This window comes from Carassius auratus, chromosome 38, assembly GCF_003368295.1.
Source record: "Carassius auratus strain Wakin chromosome 38, ASM336829v1, whole genome shotgun sequence".
Classification (NCBI taxonomy): Eukaryota; Metazoa; Chordata; class Actinopteri; order Cypriniformes; family Cyprinidae; genus Carassius; species Carassius auratus.
The window spans coordinates 9,618,715-9,634,762 of record NC_039280.1 but is presented as its reverse complement, the minus strand read 5'-3'; the positions used below and the strand labels follow the sequence as shown (position 1 = coordinate 9,634,762).

Below are 16,048 nucleotides of genomic sequence, written 5' to 3'. Positions count from 1 at the left end.
ATATCAATGGGAAACAAATAGAAGGCTTAGAGTTGCATATACCAGTCTGATCAGAATACGTAAATTTTTTGTTTAATAGTCTGTAAAATTAATAAATCATAATTGGGGGTCTAAGTAGGCCTCTGGGTTCTGTAAAATCAAAAGAGTTTGTATTTGTTTTAAGGTGTGTTTCTTGTTTGTTTGTTTAATTTGATGTAAGTGTTTTGATGCGAATTGATGTTAGATTGAATTGAATTGAGATGCAAGACCAATTTTGGAAGAAATTCCAACAATAAAGTGTAACTTAACTGAAGATATAACAAATAATAATTTTTTCATGGTCATAGATCATTCAAAGTAACGAAAAAAGTAACAAAAGCATCTGAAAATTATAATTCAACCAGAATAACAATGAATTCCATTCATGCAAAAAGTCACCTGCATGAGCCATATGTCAACAGGGTCAACTTTAAACTCAGAAATTCTAATCAAAATGAAATGAAACCTCTTCAAAAGGAAGTAAGAGGATATATAAAGTACCTGGTCCCAGGTTTTTAGTGTAAGTGATCAAATCCTCCATGGTTTCCACAACCTCAGCAACGGTCAGGTACTCCAGAATGCCTTTACACACCCGGATAATTTTACGCACCTTAGAAAGACATAAAATACAAATGATGCAAAAGAAAAAGACACATTGGCATATATGCATTTTGGCATAAATTCTTTTATCCAAAGCAACTTACAGTGCACTCAAGCTACCCATTTTTATTTCAGTGCAAATATTTCCTGGGAATCAAACCCATGACCTTTACGTTGCCAGCGCCATGCTCTACCATTCAAGCAGGGATCCTTACAGGGATCCCATAGGACTAATGTTTTATTCTAGAGGTCTCTGCCACAAACAGGCAAACCCACAAGATATAGTACCATAACATCATGCTTACTCAGTGCCCTGTGAACAACACAGCTCCTTGAGAAAGATGATAGTAGCACTATTAATAGAGCTCAGAGTTAGCTTTCACCACATACCGATGATCTAATATCTCGCCAGTATGTACATACACACCACAATCTGTGCTCTCTTGGAAATGTTTCTATTATAGATGTTAGAATAGGGTTTTTTGGTCATTATATAATAGTACAGCAGTCGCTGGCACTAAACCTTCATATGCTCTCACTGGTTTTAGGGAGCATTTTTGGTTTTGAATACATATATCAAGCCCATTTACACTGTGCTGCTGGGTTCAGATCTTGTCTTGTGATGAGAAATCTTGTGACCCGAAGAAGCAGAAACTTCAAAAGTAACTGGCACTGATAGAAAACCCGCTGTGTGCGAAGCAGCTCACTCAGATCATGTGCTCCGTGTGAGCTCCATTATGCTGCGCCCACACGGCAGCACACAGGGGAGGCTGGATATGTGGAGCACGGCACATTAAGACCGCAAGGTACAGTGCATAAGAAGGGACGGTGTGTTTAATGTTGTTAGGCCAGAAGAAAAGCCTTTTTTGTACAGATGATCCAAAGAATTTAAATTCAGGGTTTTCCCTGAGCTGATTATTATTCGTCAGAAAGATTAGATTTGATTCAATTTGCTTTATTTCAAGATTAGATTTAAAAAAATATTATATGCATACAGTATTTTACACAGAATCTTTCACGTGTCTAATGAGGTTAAACAAGAAAGCATGCATGCAATATTCACATCCAACTGCAAAATAATCAAAAGTACAAAAATCACTCTTGGTTAAGATAACAATCTTGCTTTCAGTCAAAACCCTCTTAGGAGATGTGAAAATGTATACCAAAAAAAAAAAAAATTGCTAGGCTTGTCAGTTTCACAAAGCAGGCCTTTAGAGGAGAACACAGTATTTGTTACTGTCGACTGCCAGGTTCACATTAATAGCCAAGCATTTGAAAAATTGACACATGAGAAAAATCACACATTTGAAAGTGAATATTAAAAACACCATGAAACAGTCAAGTGTGAAGAGAGTATTACCAAAGAGAATGATAGATAAAAGACTTACTTAAAATATCTCATTCTTCCACTGTACATTATTTGTTCACAAAACCAAGAAAATATATTTAATTGTATGATTCCAAGTTTAATCCCAGTAAATGACTTCTGCAGGTGAACAATATTCTTCAAATGTCTGGGGTCAGCAAGATTTTTTTTATTGATTTCAAAGAAATCTCTTATGCTCACCAAGGCTGCATTTATTAGCTCCAAAATACATTAAAAACAGCTATATTGTGAAATATTTTTACATTAAAAAAAAACTATTTTCTTTTGTAATATATTCTAAAACGTAATTTTTCCTGCAATGGCCAAGCTGAATTTTCATTAGCAATTACTCCAGACTTAACTGTCCCATGATCTGTCAGAAATCGTTCCAATAGGCTGATTTACTACACAAAAGCATTTTTTTAATTATTATTAACAGTTGTGGTGGTAAATATTTGGTTGAAACGATAATATATATTTTTGGGGGAAAACTTCATAGATCTTTTATTTTTTGTTGATAAAAAACATTTTTACTGTAACTTTTGCTCACCTCAATGCTTCTTTTTGAATACTGAGCTTCTTTTGAATGGCAGTGTATGTTTATTAAGTTTAGGCTAATCACTTATCTCAATTACTTTTTATGAAAATTAATCATCAGCCTTGAATCATCATCCAAGATCAGCCTTGAATCATCATCCTTCATATCCATTCGTACCTCTGCCTCGTCAAAGGTCAGAAGCAGGTCTGAAGTGCCTGAGAGGATGCCCCGCGAGCCATCGATGAGATAATCACGGGCCGGGACAGAGTACGGGTCTGTCCTCAGCATCTGAGCTGCTTCCACCAGCTTTGCACAGGCATTCTCCACCCTGAAAAACAAAACAAACAAAAAAAAAATCACAACTGATATGAATATCCTAAAAACAAATCTATAAGTCATACTGTATAAATCTATAATGGCTTGCCTTGCACTATTAAAAATGCTCAATACTAAATAAATGCAATATTCACTGCAAAAAGCAAAACTATGCATTTGACTCAAATGGGAGGTGACATGACTAATTGATTTCATTGCAATTAAATCAGCGGCCCACTAAATCACAAATCAAGATCATTTAAACACTCAATTCCCAGAAATGAGAGCAGTAAACAACTTTCCAGCAAGCAGTGTGAAATCTTCTCCCAGACTTAATAACACTATATTAATAGAAATTAAAGCACGTCCCAGTCGCCCTGCGGCCCACGGGAGAGCAGGATGATGACGTGTTCTGGAGGAGGCCTCTCTTCATCGTTATTCTGCGGTGGAGACCCAGACTTACGCAGGCACCTCCTTGAGGCACCACCCGGGTGTCAGTGCTTACAACACAGCCTAAATATAGAGAGGTTCACATTTCCTGTCACCGACCACATGTGTGCTGATTGATGAGCCCTGTGCCAGCTTGTGTTTATGATGCCAAATGTGTCAGCTAAAGACACACATTTGAGCCCACCTGCCCAGCCATTTCAAACAGATACATATACCCACACTTTATCATTCGCCAAGCCAACCTTTACTTGATATGCAGCACTGCTAAAACCTTATTATAATTAACTATGAGCAATAAAACTAATGGATTATGTCTTAGCAAACACCACTAATAACTGTAAACATTTCTTCTAAATTTAGCCTCCATCTGTTTCTCCAACTAAATTTGAACTTGCTTAGTATGAATGACCACATGATCACAGTTTGTAATTCTGGTTTGTCATGTATTTCACATTTGTGCCATCTTCTGAAAAATGATTCCCCTCAGGAGCTCGATTAGTGAGCCAGGAGAAGCTGTGCAGGGTCCATAAGGACCTGTCAACTGCACTGCTGCTCTGAGGATGCTTCATACACCACTACATGTGCATCAGGTCTTACAAATCTATCTCTCTCGCTCTCTCTATATATATTTTTTGTATATCATTTACAAAAAATAATGTAATTTAATAATTGGTTATACTTTACTTAAAGCCTGTATAATTTATTATAAAGGGTTATTAAAGGGTAAAATGCATTATAATTATTTAAAATGTGCATTGTAATTCATTATGTCTAGCCATAATGATATTATAATTATAACCGTATTTAAAATGCATAATGTAAAAATGAATTGATAAGTGTTATAATGTATTAGCAGTGGTTACAATTATTCATGAAATTGTACAATGAATTACAAAGTGCATTACAAGGCATAATTAATGCATTAAAATTAATCTTATAATGCAATATACATAAAGGCTATAAGTAAAGTGTTACCTAATAATTTCAATGTTTCATGAGAAATCTCTCTCTCTTTCTCTCTCTTGATATATGTATTATATTTTAGTATTTCATAAAACATAATTCATGATTTTAATTCTATATTATAAAAATAATTTAATTAAAAAAAGGAATGTTTCATTTTTATTTTGCGATTTAAATATACATTAGAATATATCTTTACTTATAATATAAAAACATGATATATAAAATAGTGTTTTGATCTCGTTTTCTCCTCTTCTCTCCATCATTTCTTGCCTTCTCTCCACTTCCAATAAAAATATTATTTTACATTTATATTTAATTTTTTCCTATAATTTATAATGTTTTAGATTTGTATGTTTTATGCAATTGTACTATAGATATTAATTACACATAAATACATTTAATATATAATATATAAAATAATGTCTTGACCCAGTTACCACCTCTTCTCTCATTGCTAGTTATTTCCCCACTTTCTGTGTCTAAAAAAAAGCATTTAAAACAAAAAAATTGTGTTGATGTTGTTTTCTTTACCCTTTAAGATTTGAGGAACAAAGGAACAAGCTCCTTTGTGTTCTCTGTGACTTTCTGACTTTGAGCATCTGAGAAAGTGAGGAAAAAGATGGTGAAAAAAACAGTTTGCATTAATATTAAACTGATTCAATACTAACTGCTCCTTCAGCATTAGCTGCCAAGACACCACTTCACACAGCCGGGGAGACACTAGGGAGAGTAGTCATATAGTTTTTGCATAGTCTTATCAATAATGCATCGTAAGCTCAGTGGAAAATGCCCCCCAAGCTTCAGCAGTGAGGGGATGACTCAGCCACTGACGGCAAGCAATCGGACCAAAGGAATATGTCCTGCAAGACCTTATTTAACCTCCATCACAGTGTAAATTATTTCAAGCTTTCTTCAAGATGAATAAATCAAAGACCTCAAACTCTGACAACAGGCTTTACAGGCATCTAAAATCAGAAGAGCAAAAACCTTGAGATGTTTGGACAATCCTGTATAAAGTATAATGACTTTAAACTTCTCATGACAAAGTAAAGGCACAGGTTTGTTAATCCTGTGCAATGAGCGTGTATGTGTTCAGCGTGATCAGAACTGATTTATGTTCACATGACGGGTGCCTGGAGAGAGACAGGAAGACAGGTCTTACTTAATGAAGGCCGGAGGCATGTCTCTCTTCATAATCTTGTCTTCTGTGGTCTGTACCGTCTCTTTCCCCACCTGAGAACACACGTAAAACAAGCTTGTTTACAAGATGCATAATGAGATCATTAAATACATTTCTATTTTTCTGACACCAGCCTCCACTCAAAATGGTTATACACACTCATAGGGAAAAGCTTCAGCCCTTAGGCAGACCAGATTGGCACTGTTTGTGAATGGGGTCACTCTGAGTGTCTGGACACAATAAGGGCCTGTGTCTCTTGGATGAGCCCTGGGGCTGATCTACTACTCGCTGTCTGGGATGCTGCCAATATTTTCAACTGTCCAATCTGAAACAGCCCATGCAGCTCATCTGCCATTGCCACACCCAGTTATTGATTATTTCCAGAATGAAAAGGAAGATGAAAAACAAAAAAACTAAAACCAAAACAAAACAAAACAAAAAAGATAACTAAACAAAAAAAGAGAAACAAAACAAAAAACAAAGCTAAACTAAATGAAAAGCAAACCAAACAACAACAAAAAATAAAAACCAAAACAGAACAAAAAAAAAGAAAAGAAAAGAGGAAAACAAAAACAAAGCTAAGCTAAATTAAAGCTGCGGTAGGTAACTTTTGACTCTCTAGCGGTTAATAAACAGAACTGCTTGCGTCTTGCGGAAGAACATCGTAGCCGGAACTACTTCTCTCTGTTTATGTCTATGAAGAATCACAAAGGTACTGGGTTACTCCGCCGCGGTATCCCCAAAGCAATCTAAAATAGTCTGAATATAGACACTTATTATAGGTGCACCCTAGTGATTCAGGACAAGCTAAAAACACGGTTTGGAAAATGGATTCATGGTGTACTCGCTTATTATATACATTTTTCTACATTTTGAACACAAGCAAAGTTACGGGCCGCAGCTGTGATTGGTTGTTTTTTACTGGGAACAGATGAATTTCTGCAAATGGCAATAGGACCACTGGGAGGAGCCAGAGGAGCTTGATTTTTTCACAGATTATCTGTCTCATATTCTACTGTCAGGACATAATGACAGGTTTAACAAATATGTAAAAAATATATTTTTACAAAAGTTACCTACTGCAGCTTTAAATGGAAATAAAACAAAAAACTGAACTAAATTAAATGAAAAAAACAAACTAATCTAAATAAAATGAAAAACAAAACTTCAACAAAAATAAATAAATAAATAAAAACAAAACAAAAATCTAATGATCTTATTATATTTAATGAATCTAATGATAAAATTCTAGAAAAACCTGTACTGGCCTTGCATTGATTTTATAATTTTGCTATGATTTTTATTTAATGTTCATTTGAACTGTCAGTCACATTGATTCAAAACCGTCTCTGAGTCACTGATTTTTTTGTATCACACAGAAATAGATATGTTTTAGCTATAATCGACTAACCCTATCAAACAATAATCTAAATATTTTCAGTGTCTGTGCAAAAAAATGCCCCTCAAATCGTCGATTTTTAAACCATAATACTGAGGTGACAAGATATCAGACCACACACACATGCTCCCATTCACATGGTCTATTTGCCCTTTCACTGGACATCAGGAATGACATTAGTGTCCTTCTTTAGAGTCCGCCAATGCAGAGAGATAGCAGCGTAACAGAGATGTTTGTTATCTCCACACGGCACATTGCCACTTCCCGCCTGCTCTTTTTTCCAATGATGTAATTACACCGAGGCAGTCACATTCATTTTTCTATACTCCATCTCTGAATTATATTTTTCAGCTCCAATCAAGCTTTTCATGAGTTGACATTTGAAAAAAATATATATAGAAAGAGAGAGCATTTTTTTGATTGGATGGGTGAAAATAGTCAGACAGACGCAAGTAGTAAATAAAAGAGTGCATTGATTCACGGCAGATGACCTGCTAAAGACCATTGATCGCACTGGAATGCGCAAAGCATGCAGTTGTATACTGAGGATGGTGCTTTTGTAGTGCAGTGTGCTCTTTTACAGAGTCCTGATTGGGTGAAGGGGACTCATAAATAAGGCTAACTGGGTTAACTGCTGGGCTAAAGTCAGAACAGAGATCACATATGCACACACAGCAGCTAGTCACAAACATCAGCCCTGTGCATGCTGTGATGAATGCTGCACAGCCTGTTTGGTAAATGTATTCAACAGAATGAAAAATCCTTCATTGCAGTTTTGGTTAGAAAAAATACAACGGTCAAAATGTCTTGTGGTCAGGGGGTTGAACACTTGCATTTATTATTTTCACGGACTCTGAGGCTTATTAGCGTCTTCTGGCACCTGATATACTGAAAGGCTCTTTTCAGTGGGGCCTCCACCTCACGCTTCTCTTGAGATACTGGACCTGCAACCACATTCCACACAGTTATTCTTAGCGCAGTGTCCTGGTCTATAAGGCCATCTGAGGGGCAAGAAGTAATGGTGGTAAATAAGAGCCCAATAACAACTTAGTCAAGGGTTTACAAGCACCTAAAAGCAACCAAAATGACAAGGGCGCAAAATACATATTTAGAACAATTAAGTATCCTATTGCTTCCTTATCTAAATTTAGATAAGGGAAATGGATTCTTGATTAAACAGTATATGTTCACTGATTTTCAACCAGTTTTTTATTGTTACATGTAGTACAAATAAATGTACAATGTGCATTTTTTTGGGGTGTGTTATCTGCAGAAAGATATTCCAGTTTATTTGTCAGTAAATAAATGATCTTGCATCATCTGATCATCATCGTTTGACAGGGACTTTGAGAAAACTAGATTGTACTTCCAAATTTTTGTATCCTTACTCACGGATAGTCTGATCGAGCCCAGTGCATTATGGGTGTTGAAGATTTCCTTCCTTTTTTCACCAGTCATTTTTCTCAGTTCTCTCATTGTGTAGCACTGATTTGACTACTTTGTCAATAATGTCTAATAATTATAAGATGCCTTGTGCATAGGGTGAAAAATTATATTACATTTGATGGGACGATATGATAAAAATCATAATTAATAACATTTCTCTGTGTGATACATCACATCTGATTTAAATTAATTAATTATTTATATATTGTCATTTATGTACATTAAGCCATTTTATGTAACATTTAAAGGTATTATTGTAAAATTATTTATTTTAAAAAAATACATATACAAATATATATAAAATATTAAAAAGTAAATATTATTGTTTTTGGGTGATCTGATTTATGCTAATGATACATAGAAGAACAATCACTATAAAGTTTTAATAAAAAACCAGAAAGTCCATACGATAACTATTATTATAATGACACAAAGGAGATATATCATGAATCACTTTCAGAGTGATTTTTTTCTATTTAGTGAAAGCTAGGAAAGATGATAGCCAATCAAAAAACACTTTTTAAGCATGTACTGCAGTTATATTGACAGACCATAACTCCATAACAGCTGTTGATATGGACGCTGATATAGTCATCACTACAGTTATCATTTTAGTTTTCGTTCTTGTTGTGTACAGGCCTTTATCCTGATGATTTGTCTCTGTCTGGGTGACTCAGTATCCTGTCACTGCCTAAACATTTGCTGCAGCCTTCTATTTCACCACCAATAAATGTTTTTATTATAATTTTAATTGTACTTTTCTTTTACAGCGTTGTGGCCTGTGGTAGCAACAGGGCAGCACAAAATCCACCTGCTCAATAATCTAATTACAACAAGAGATGGCATGTTTATTTATGACACTGGCTCATAAAAACGGAGCTGATATTTGACATCTGACATGATTCTCATTCCTCTAAAGTTCACTTGTGTGTGAGGGTTGTATTAGACACATACACACAGTGAGAATGTGACGGCACCTGCAGTAAGATGCCTCTCTCTCAGCCGAAAGCAGAGCGGGTGCGACTGCATTCTCTCTCCATGATGGCTGTTTATATAACAAGGCTCCTGGTCTGTCACAGCACTCGGTCATCTGTTGACTGTTTACGCCTGAACTCTTGAAGTATCTCTCATTGATTCCCACAACCTCGGTAAAGACTCACGACTCCTTTAAAGGGAAACTCTGCACGCACAGCAGCAGATCCATAAAAGGTCTGACTTTATAAAAGGGCCCTCAAACACACATTTGGCAATTTCCGTGGTGTCAAACTAAGCATATGGGTAACAGAAAGACAGACTCAAAAGGCATCAGTTCATTGATTGTGTACTTTTGATGCATAATTAATGCAGAGTGCTTATAGCAGTTGTAGCTTCACTAAAAGGCTGTTTGATCTCAGGTGCATTAGTGCTGTGATAATGGGTGCTGAGAGAGTAGCCCAGGTCAGCAGCTGCTCCAGCTCCTCTCTATCGGGACACTGTCAGATATCATTAAAGACAATTCAGATCATTTCAGCAAACAGGACTGAGGAAGCCAGACTTGAAGGACTTGTGCACTGTAGACGATTGCATTAAGTACAAGCCCAAGTTCCACTTTATGGACCAATTCTCACTAGTTGCTTATTAGCATACCTGTTATTAATATATTGGCTGTTTATTAGTACCATATTCTAAATCCCTAATTCTAACCAATACCTAAACTTAACAACTACCTTACTAACTATTAATAAGCAGCAAATTAGGATATTATTTAGGTAAAATTTATTTATAATATTGCAAGACTTACACTACATTTTGAGAAATGTATAAGTAACACTAAAGTAATTTCAAGCGGATACAATTTTTAAAAGATTGGGTATGTTCACTGTCACAGTAGGAATCATCTCAGTCATCTTAAAAAAGCTGTGCAGATTCTCATCTATATTGTGATTCACAGAAATCAGACTGAAGCATTATAATGCAAACATTAAAGCCACTCAAAATACATTCTCTATATTCAAGGGCAGGCTGGATTTATTTTGTGAAGAAGTCACAATGGAGACTTGCTTTAAAAAGAATATTCCTGTTTAAAGTACTTGAGGGATTATGGGAGCTGGGGGAAGCAAACTGCAAACAAGTTTATGCTTGTGTCATCAGTGTGGGATTTACTATGACATTGTGATAGATCTGTATGAATGACTAGGATTATCTGCAGTTTAACACATTTCTAAGGGCATCAGCTCCTCTCACACAATCATTTTATCACTAAGGGAGTTTTCCATGCAAGTGGCATTTCACTAATGTACTAAAGTCTGGCTTTGGGTTACTAGGTCATGTCTTTAATCACTGCATTTTGCTGTTGAATGTGATGTTAAAACAACAGCAACAGTTTACATACTGTAGCTCTGCACTACTGCTGACTCCAAAGGGAATCTAAGAGCTTAGCTATGGATGACATAAACGGCACACATTTACAAATGCATATGGCATATGGATGGTATGCCAATGGCTCTCTTCCAAAACACTGTGACAGACTTGGCTTAAAAGACAGACAGACAGACAGAGATTGAGACTCCCCTCCATGCCAGACCCCTGCTGTCTTCTCCGTTAAGATCCAGAAAAAGCATTCAGAGAGATAGAGATAAAAGAACTCCATATGAATCCAGGCAGATCTAGTTTGCTACTTCTCACTGGCTTCATTCCAGCCCACACACAGCAATTATCATTTATCAATTCAAGTTACAGACTTATTTCAAATATGGTTTTGGATTGCATCTATTAGGCCATATCTAATATTATGTGGAAGCATGAAGTAGTGAGAGTCAACATTACAATAAACAATTACACATTCAATTCCTTATTTGTAACAATTATAGGGTGGTTATACATATTAGCTAATATATATATAATCGAATCTCTTTCCACAATCCCACAGTGACCAATAGAATGTTGATAATCTAAACATAGAACAGTCTCCAAGATACAGACCGGTCTTTAGAGCAAGAAGAGATATAAAACCTCTTCCCTCAGCCTTGATTTCGAGGCTTGGCTGATGTGCTGGACACTTCAGCAGTAACAGGTGCCGCATGAGGGGGGATGGGGTGTGTCTCCAGTGAAGACGCTGACACCTTAGACTTCCTCAAGCCAGCAGGGAGTCACTTTCCCAGCGCATGAAACACCCCTCCAGTCATGCACCGTGAGGCCGTGTTACTTCCCAGGCTTGCATACCTATTTATTCCCAGCACAAAATGCTCACTCCCTATCTGTGACTTACTCACACACAATAGGAGGAATATTTTTACACTACTTAAATGACGCCTGGGAGTAAATTATCTTGTTACAAATAAACAAGAAGAAATAGCCTAATACTTGACAGCACCTCTGACCTCTCAGCACAGGTCCAGCTTGAGTTAACCATATACTTGTGAGAACATACTGTATACAACTCACAATAGAATAGAATAGAATAGAATAGGATGTCAACAACTGCTTAAATTAACTCCATTTACTATGTACAGATATTTGCATAATGTATTATTTTTGTTGTTATTTAATTTCAACAGTCTGCTCTGATTGGGCAAGTGACGCAGTGCATTCTGATTGGCCGAACACGCAAATCTCCACATTTGAACAGTCAATATCAAATACCTAAACTAATAAAAAAAAATAATACAGTAGCTGATTCAGAAGCGCCAGACTGTCGTAGCGAAGTCAGAATGACCTCCTCTCCAAGGTTCAAGAAAAGGTCATCCATAAAATGCGTTGATGTTCTGCTGTAAGTAATCTTAAAGATTCCTAAATGCATCTACTTTCTGAAGGCCAAATAAAGTGCTTCTGCTTTCATCTAGATACACACACCATCTTCCTGACATGACTGCTTCAACACTAACTGTGGTTACTGAAACCACACCTTCTTTCTTTGTGTTAACATTTGGGTGGCATTACACAAATATTTCCACATAGTGACATAGACATGTGGGGCGTATACAAATTTGCCATTTTAGGGGACATGGCAGAGTCTTAAATTTTATAATGAATATCTCTTTAGTCTTTGCAACTTAATTTACAGATCTTCTTCATGCACCAAGAGCTTGTAACATTCCAAACAGTAAGGAAATATTTTAATCGCATCATATGACCCCTTTAAATGAAAATGACAAAATTTTCTGAAGACAGTCGGTTCCCTTCAGAAATACAGTGATATAAAAACACATGCACTCAATGTATCCTGAGGCTACAGCAGCACTACTTCGTCGTCTTGTCTAATGAACCAAGCGTTCTAACCATGACCTCGCCCCTCCCCACCCCCAAACATTCGAATTCCCATAGGCAGGAATTATTAATGATATTCTAATGGGACGCTTTGTAACATGACAAAAACCAGAAAACCAAAGCTGTAGTCCAAACAAGCGGTTCGTTGTAGTTCTTGATAAGGGATTTTTTTAAACAAAATTTATCTCCCTTAGGAGTGGACTATGTAGGATAATGTATTTAGGGAACGTCTAAAATAATGACAGCATTTTGGAAAGTTGACAGCCTATCTTTAACTATCATATCCCTCTGCTCTTACTGGTTGTCAGGTTAAAAATAATTTAGGTACTGTAGTACTTTGTTCCTACATCTCTACTTTTCAGATGTAGGAACTTTTAGTTTGTGTGTGAACTGTTTTAGAAGAAAATAAAATGACCAAAATCTGACACTGCCTAACACTTTCCCAATACATCCTCTGCTTCAGTCCATCTCTTCACTGACTCATGAGGACCATGTGTTTACTTCAACCAAAAACTAAGAAAGTGAATTATTAATTATTATTTATTATTTTAGATGTGATTATCAAACCAAAACCAGTCAGATCAGTTTACACTGACCGTTGGTATTTTTGTTATTCCTATTGCAACACATTTACCTGATCAGATCACGACCCTTCACCCTCCACACGAAAAAAAGCCATGGTTAAAAATCATTTCCACCTGAACACCAGCGTTATTGTTACTAAAACAAAGCAGTACACTTTTTAGGAAACTTGGTGTCAGTCACCCACTGTCATGAAAAAGAAACAAAATGACAAAGTTTCATACTAAGTGAAGAAGACCTCATATTTACTATGATGTAGCAGCAATAACTGCAGTGTCTATGGTATTTAGGAAGAAACTGTTGTTACCATGGTAATTTTTTATGAGGGGAGATGTTTTAACGCAATGAAGTGACGTTGTTTTAACGTTGATAAAGACAGTAAAAGAACAGATAAACTAAAAGAGCAAGAAGATGCTGAATGGATGAAGGACTCTCACCCGCACGAGGTTGCTGACAGCCGCTTGCACTGCCGCCACTGGGCTGGTGAGATCTGGGATCGCTTTCCCATCAACTTCGCCCTCCTCGTGCATGATAACCAAGTGGGATATCTGCTGAGCCACCGGCTCCAGGATACTCTCTATCGTCTTGGTGTGGAAAACTGGCATCCTGAAATCTCAATATCCTCAACACAAGTGAGAAAAAGGCACGAGTGCGCTCTGTCCTCTGATTTCCCCCGTTATTTCTTCCAAGGGCACCACGCTCCAAACGTCTATTCCCAAGTCTATTCCACTCATGCAGAGAAATCCCTAACCGCCTCTTCAACGACCGACGCCTTCTTGTGGATAACCAAAGCACGGCGCCGGTGAGCGCGAGGCTTAAAGAGCCAGTGCTCGTCAACCAATCAGCGCATAGGTTTCACGCCAGGCGGAGCATCTGATTGGTGCGCGCTGACGCTGTCTCCATTCTCCTCCGCCCCTCCCTACCTGTGATAAGAGCTTCCCTGGCTACGTCATGCAGGCAGTTGCCAAAAAGGGAATGCGTCAGGCTGGAATGACAAAGTGAGGATTCCGTGGATTGCATTTGACTAAATGATCGGTAATGATTGTTAGTGAAACGGCAACAAGTAAATGATACTCAATGACAGACCATGCAAGCATGTCTATACTTAGACTGCAGTGTACATCTACTGAGCTGATGTCTTCTTCACGTGATCATTTCTGCATTGACTGAATGAAATGTATAGGTGGACAGTTAATTAGTTTTAGAAGATAATGCTCATGAACAACACAAATGTTCACTTGCCTGATAAATGACATTCTGGTATAGTCTGAACGCGTATTTTAAAATATAGGGTTAAATGAAACTATGTATTAAAACAACTGTCCAAAAGTTTTGTATCTTATACTGACCAAGACGGAATTTTTAAATAAAAATAAAATTTATTTTAAAATGTAATTTATTCCTGTGATGGCAAATCTGAAATTTCAGCAGTCATTATTCCAGGTTTAGTGTCACATGATCCTTCAGAAATATTTCTAATATGCTGTTTTGCTCCTCAAGAAACATTGCTTAATATAGTCAATAATGAAAATAGTTTTGATGCTTAAAATATTTTGGAAAATGTGAAATGCCATTTATTTTCAGGATGAAAAATTCAAAAGAACAGCATTTGAAATATAAACCTTTTGTAACATTATGAATGTATTTACTGTCACTTTTCATAAAAGGAATGTGTCCGTGCTGAATAGATGCATTAGTTATTAAATAAATAAATTCACAAAACAATGTACTCATGCTTTAAAATGTGACCACTTGCAAATATATATATATATATATATATATATATATATATATATATATATATATATATATATATATATATATATATATATCTGTGCCATGTCCCTTAAAATGGCTATTTTATAATATTTTTTATATATATTTAAAAAAAGAAAAAAAGTGTTGAGACACTGTAGAAGTTCTTAATTTGAAGCTAAACACTGGACACTTAATATACTGACCTTGTTTGGATTAGCTTAATGCTTTAGACGATGTGTTTAGAGTCAAGAATAAACATTTGGTTAAAGGGTGACTGACATCCCATTATGAAAAAGTCAGTTTGCTGGAAAAGAGACAAGTCTTCATTTAGACATCTGAGGATGTGTTTAGGATCTCCAGGAAAATAATGTTTAAGCATAATAATTATACATAATTCACAGGTTAGGTCTTTAGGCAAGTAAGACTCCCTTGTGACTTTGTTTCAGGCACCATTCAGTGCTAAGGAAACACAAGGCAGCTGTAAGGCTACCAAATATGGTGAGATTTCAGATGGAGGAGCACAGAGAAGTGCCTTGCAACACTAATAAGGTAAACAGTTTATTATATAACTAGCAGCTGCCACTGAACCTCGTAAGTGCAGAGTCGCTTGGGGATGCTGCTTGCGTATCTAGGACGTCTGCAGTCTCTCAGTGTTCTCAAACTTGACAGGAGAACTCCAGCTTTTACTTGAACTCTTTCAGACAGCAGAAGCTGTCAAGTTGTCAGTCAGTTCACACTTCTAACAACGTTATATAATAACTATATAATTTGATATATTTTTTATTTAAAAAAATTATATATCATTTTTATATAATTTTTCCTCTTCAAGATCCTCAGTTTTGTGTCTAGAGCGGCCTGATTAAAATGTTTACATATAATCAATTAGAATTATTAATTGTCATCATTAGAATTATTAATGGTATTACTGTTATTGGTGTTGTAACTGTTTGTATTGAGATGGAACGGTCCAGAATTAGTCCCATTATGAGTAATGCTGTGCTCAGCAATTTCATGTCATCCAGCCCTACTGCTGACCAGCCCATATTTGTTGCATTTGCCCCACTGGCTGTGATCGCATTGTTTTCTCTCTCACACACAAACACACTCGCATACTCTCACACTTTTAAACATGCAAACAAACAAATACTTGTATTAAACTTTAATAATAATAATTTAATCAATATA

At 36.3% G+C, this 16,048-nt stretch overlaps 1 protein-coding gene across 4 annotated transcripts in view; it reads right to left on the bottom strand.

Moving 5' to 3' along the window:
• Nucleotides 1-13,911, bottom strand: part of vcla (vinculin a) — a 37,202-nt gene extending 23,291 nt beyond the window's left edge. For all 4 annotated transcript variants that reach the window (XM_026223940.1, XM_026223942.1, XM_026223941.1 and 1 more), the window contains exons 1-4: nt 13,543-13,911; nt 5,416-5,486; nt 2,700-2,850; nt 520-628 (exon numbers count right to left, since the gene is read on the bottom strand). In XM_026223940.1, the coding sequence (XP_026079725.1) occupies nt 520-628; nt 2,700-2,850; nt 5,416-5,486; nt 13,543-13,710 (499 nt within the window). In that variant the 5' untranslated portion in view covers nt 13,711-13,911. The remainder of the gene's footprint in view (nt 1-519; nt 629-2,699; nt 2,851-5,415; nt 5,487-13,542) is intronic.
• Nucleotides 13,912-16,048: the final 2,137 nt, after the last annotated feature.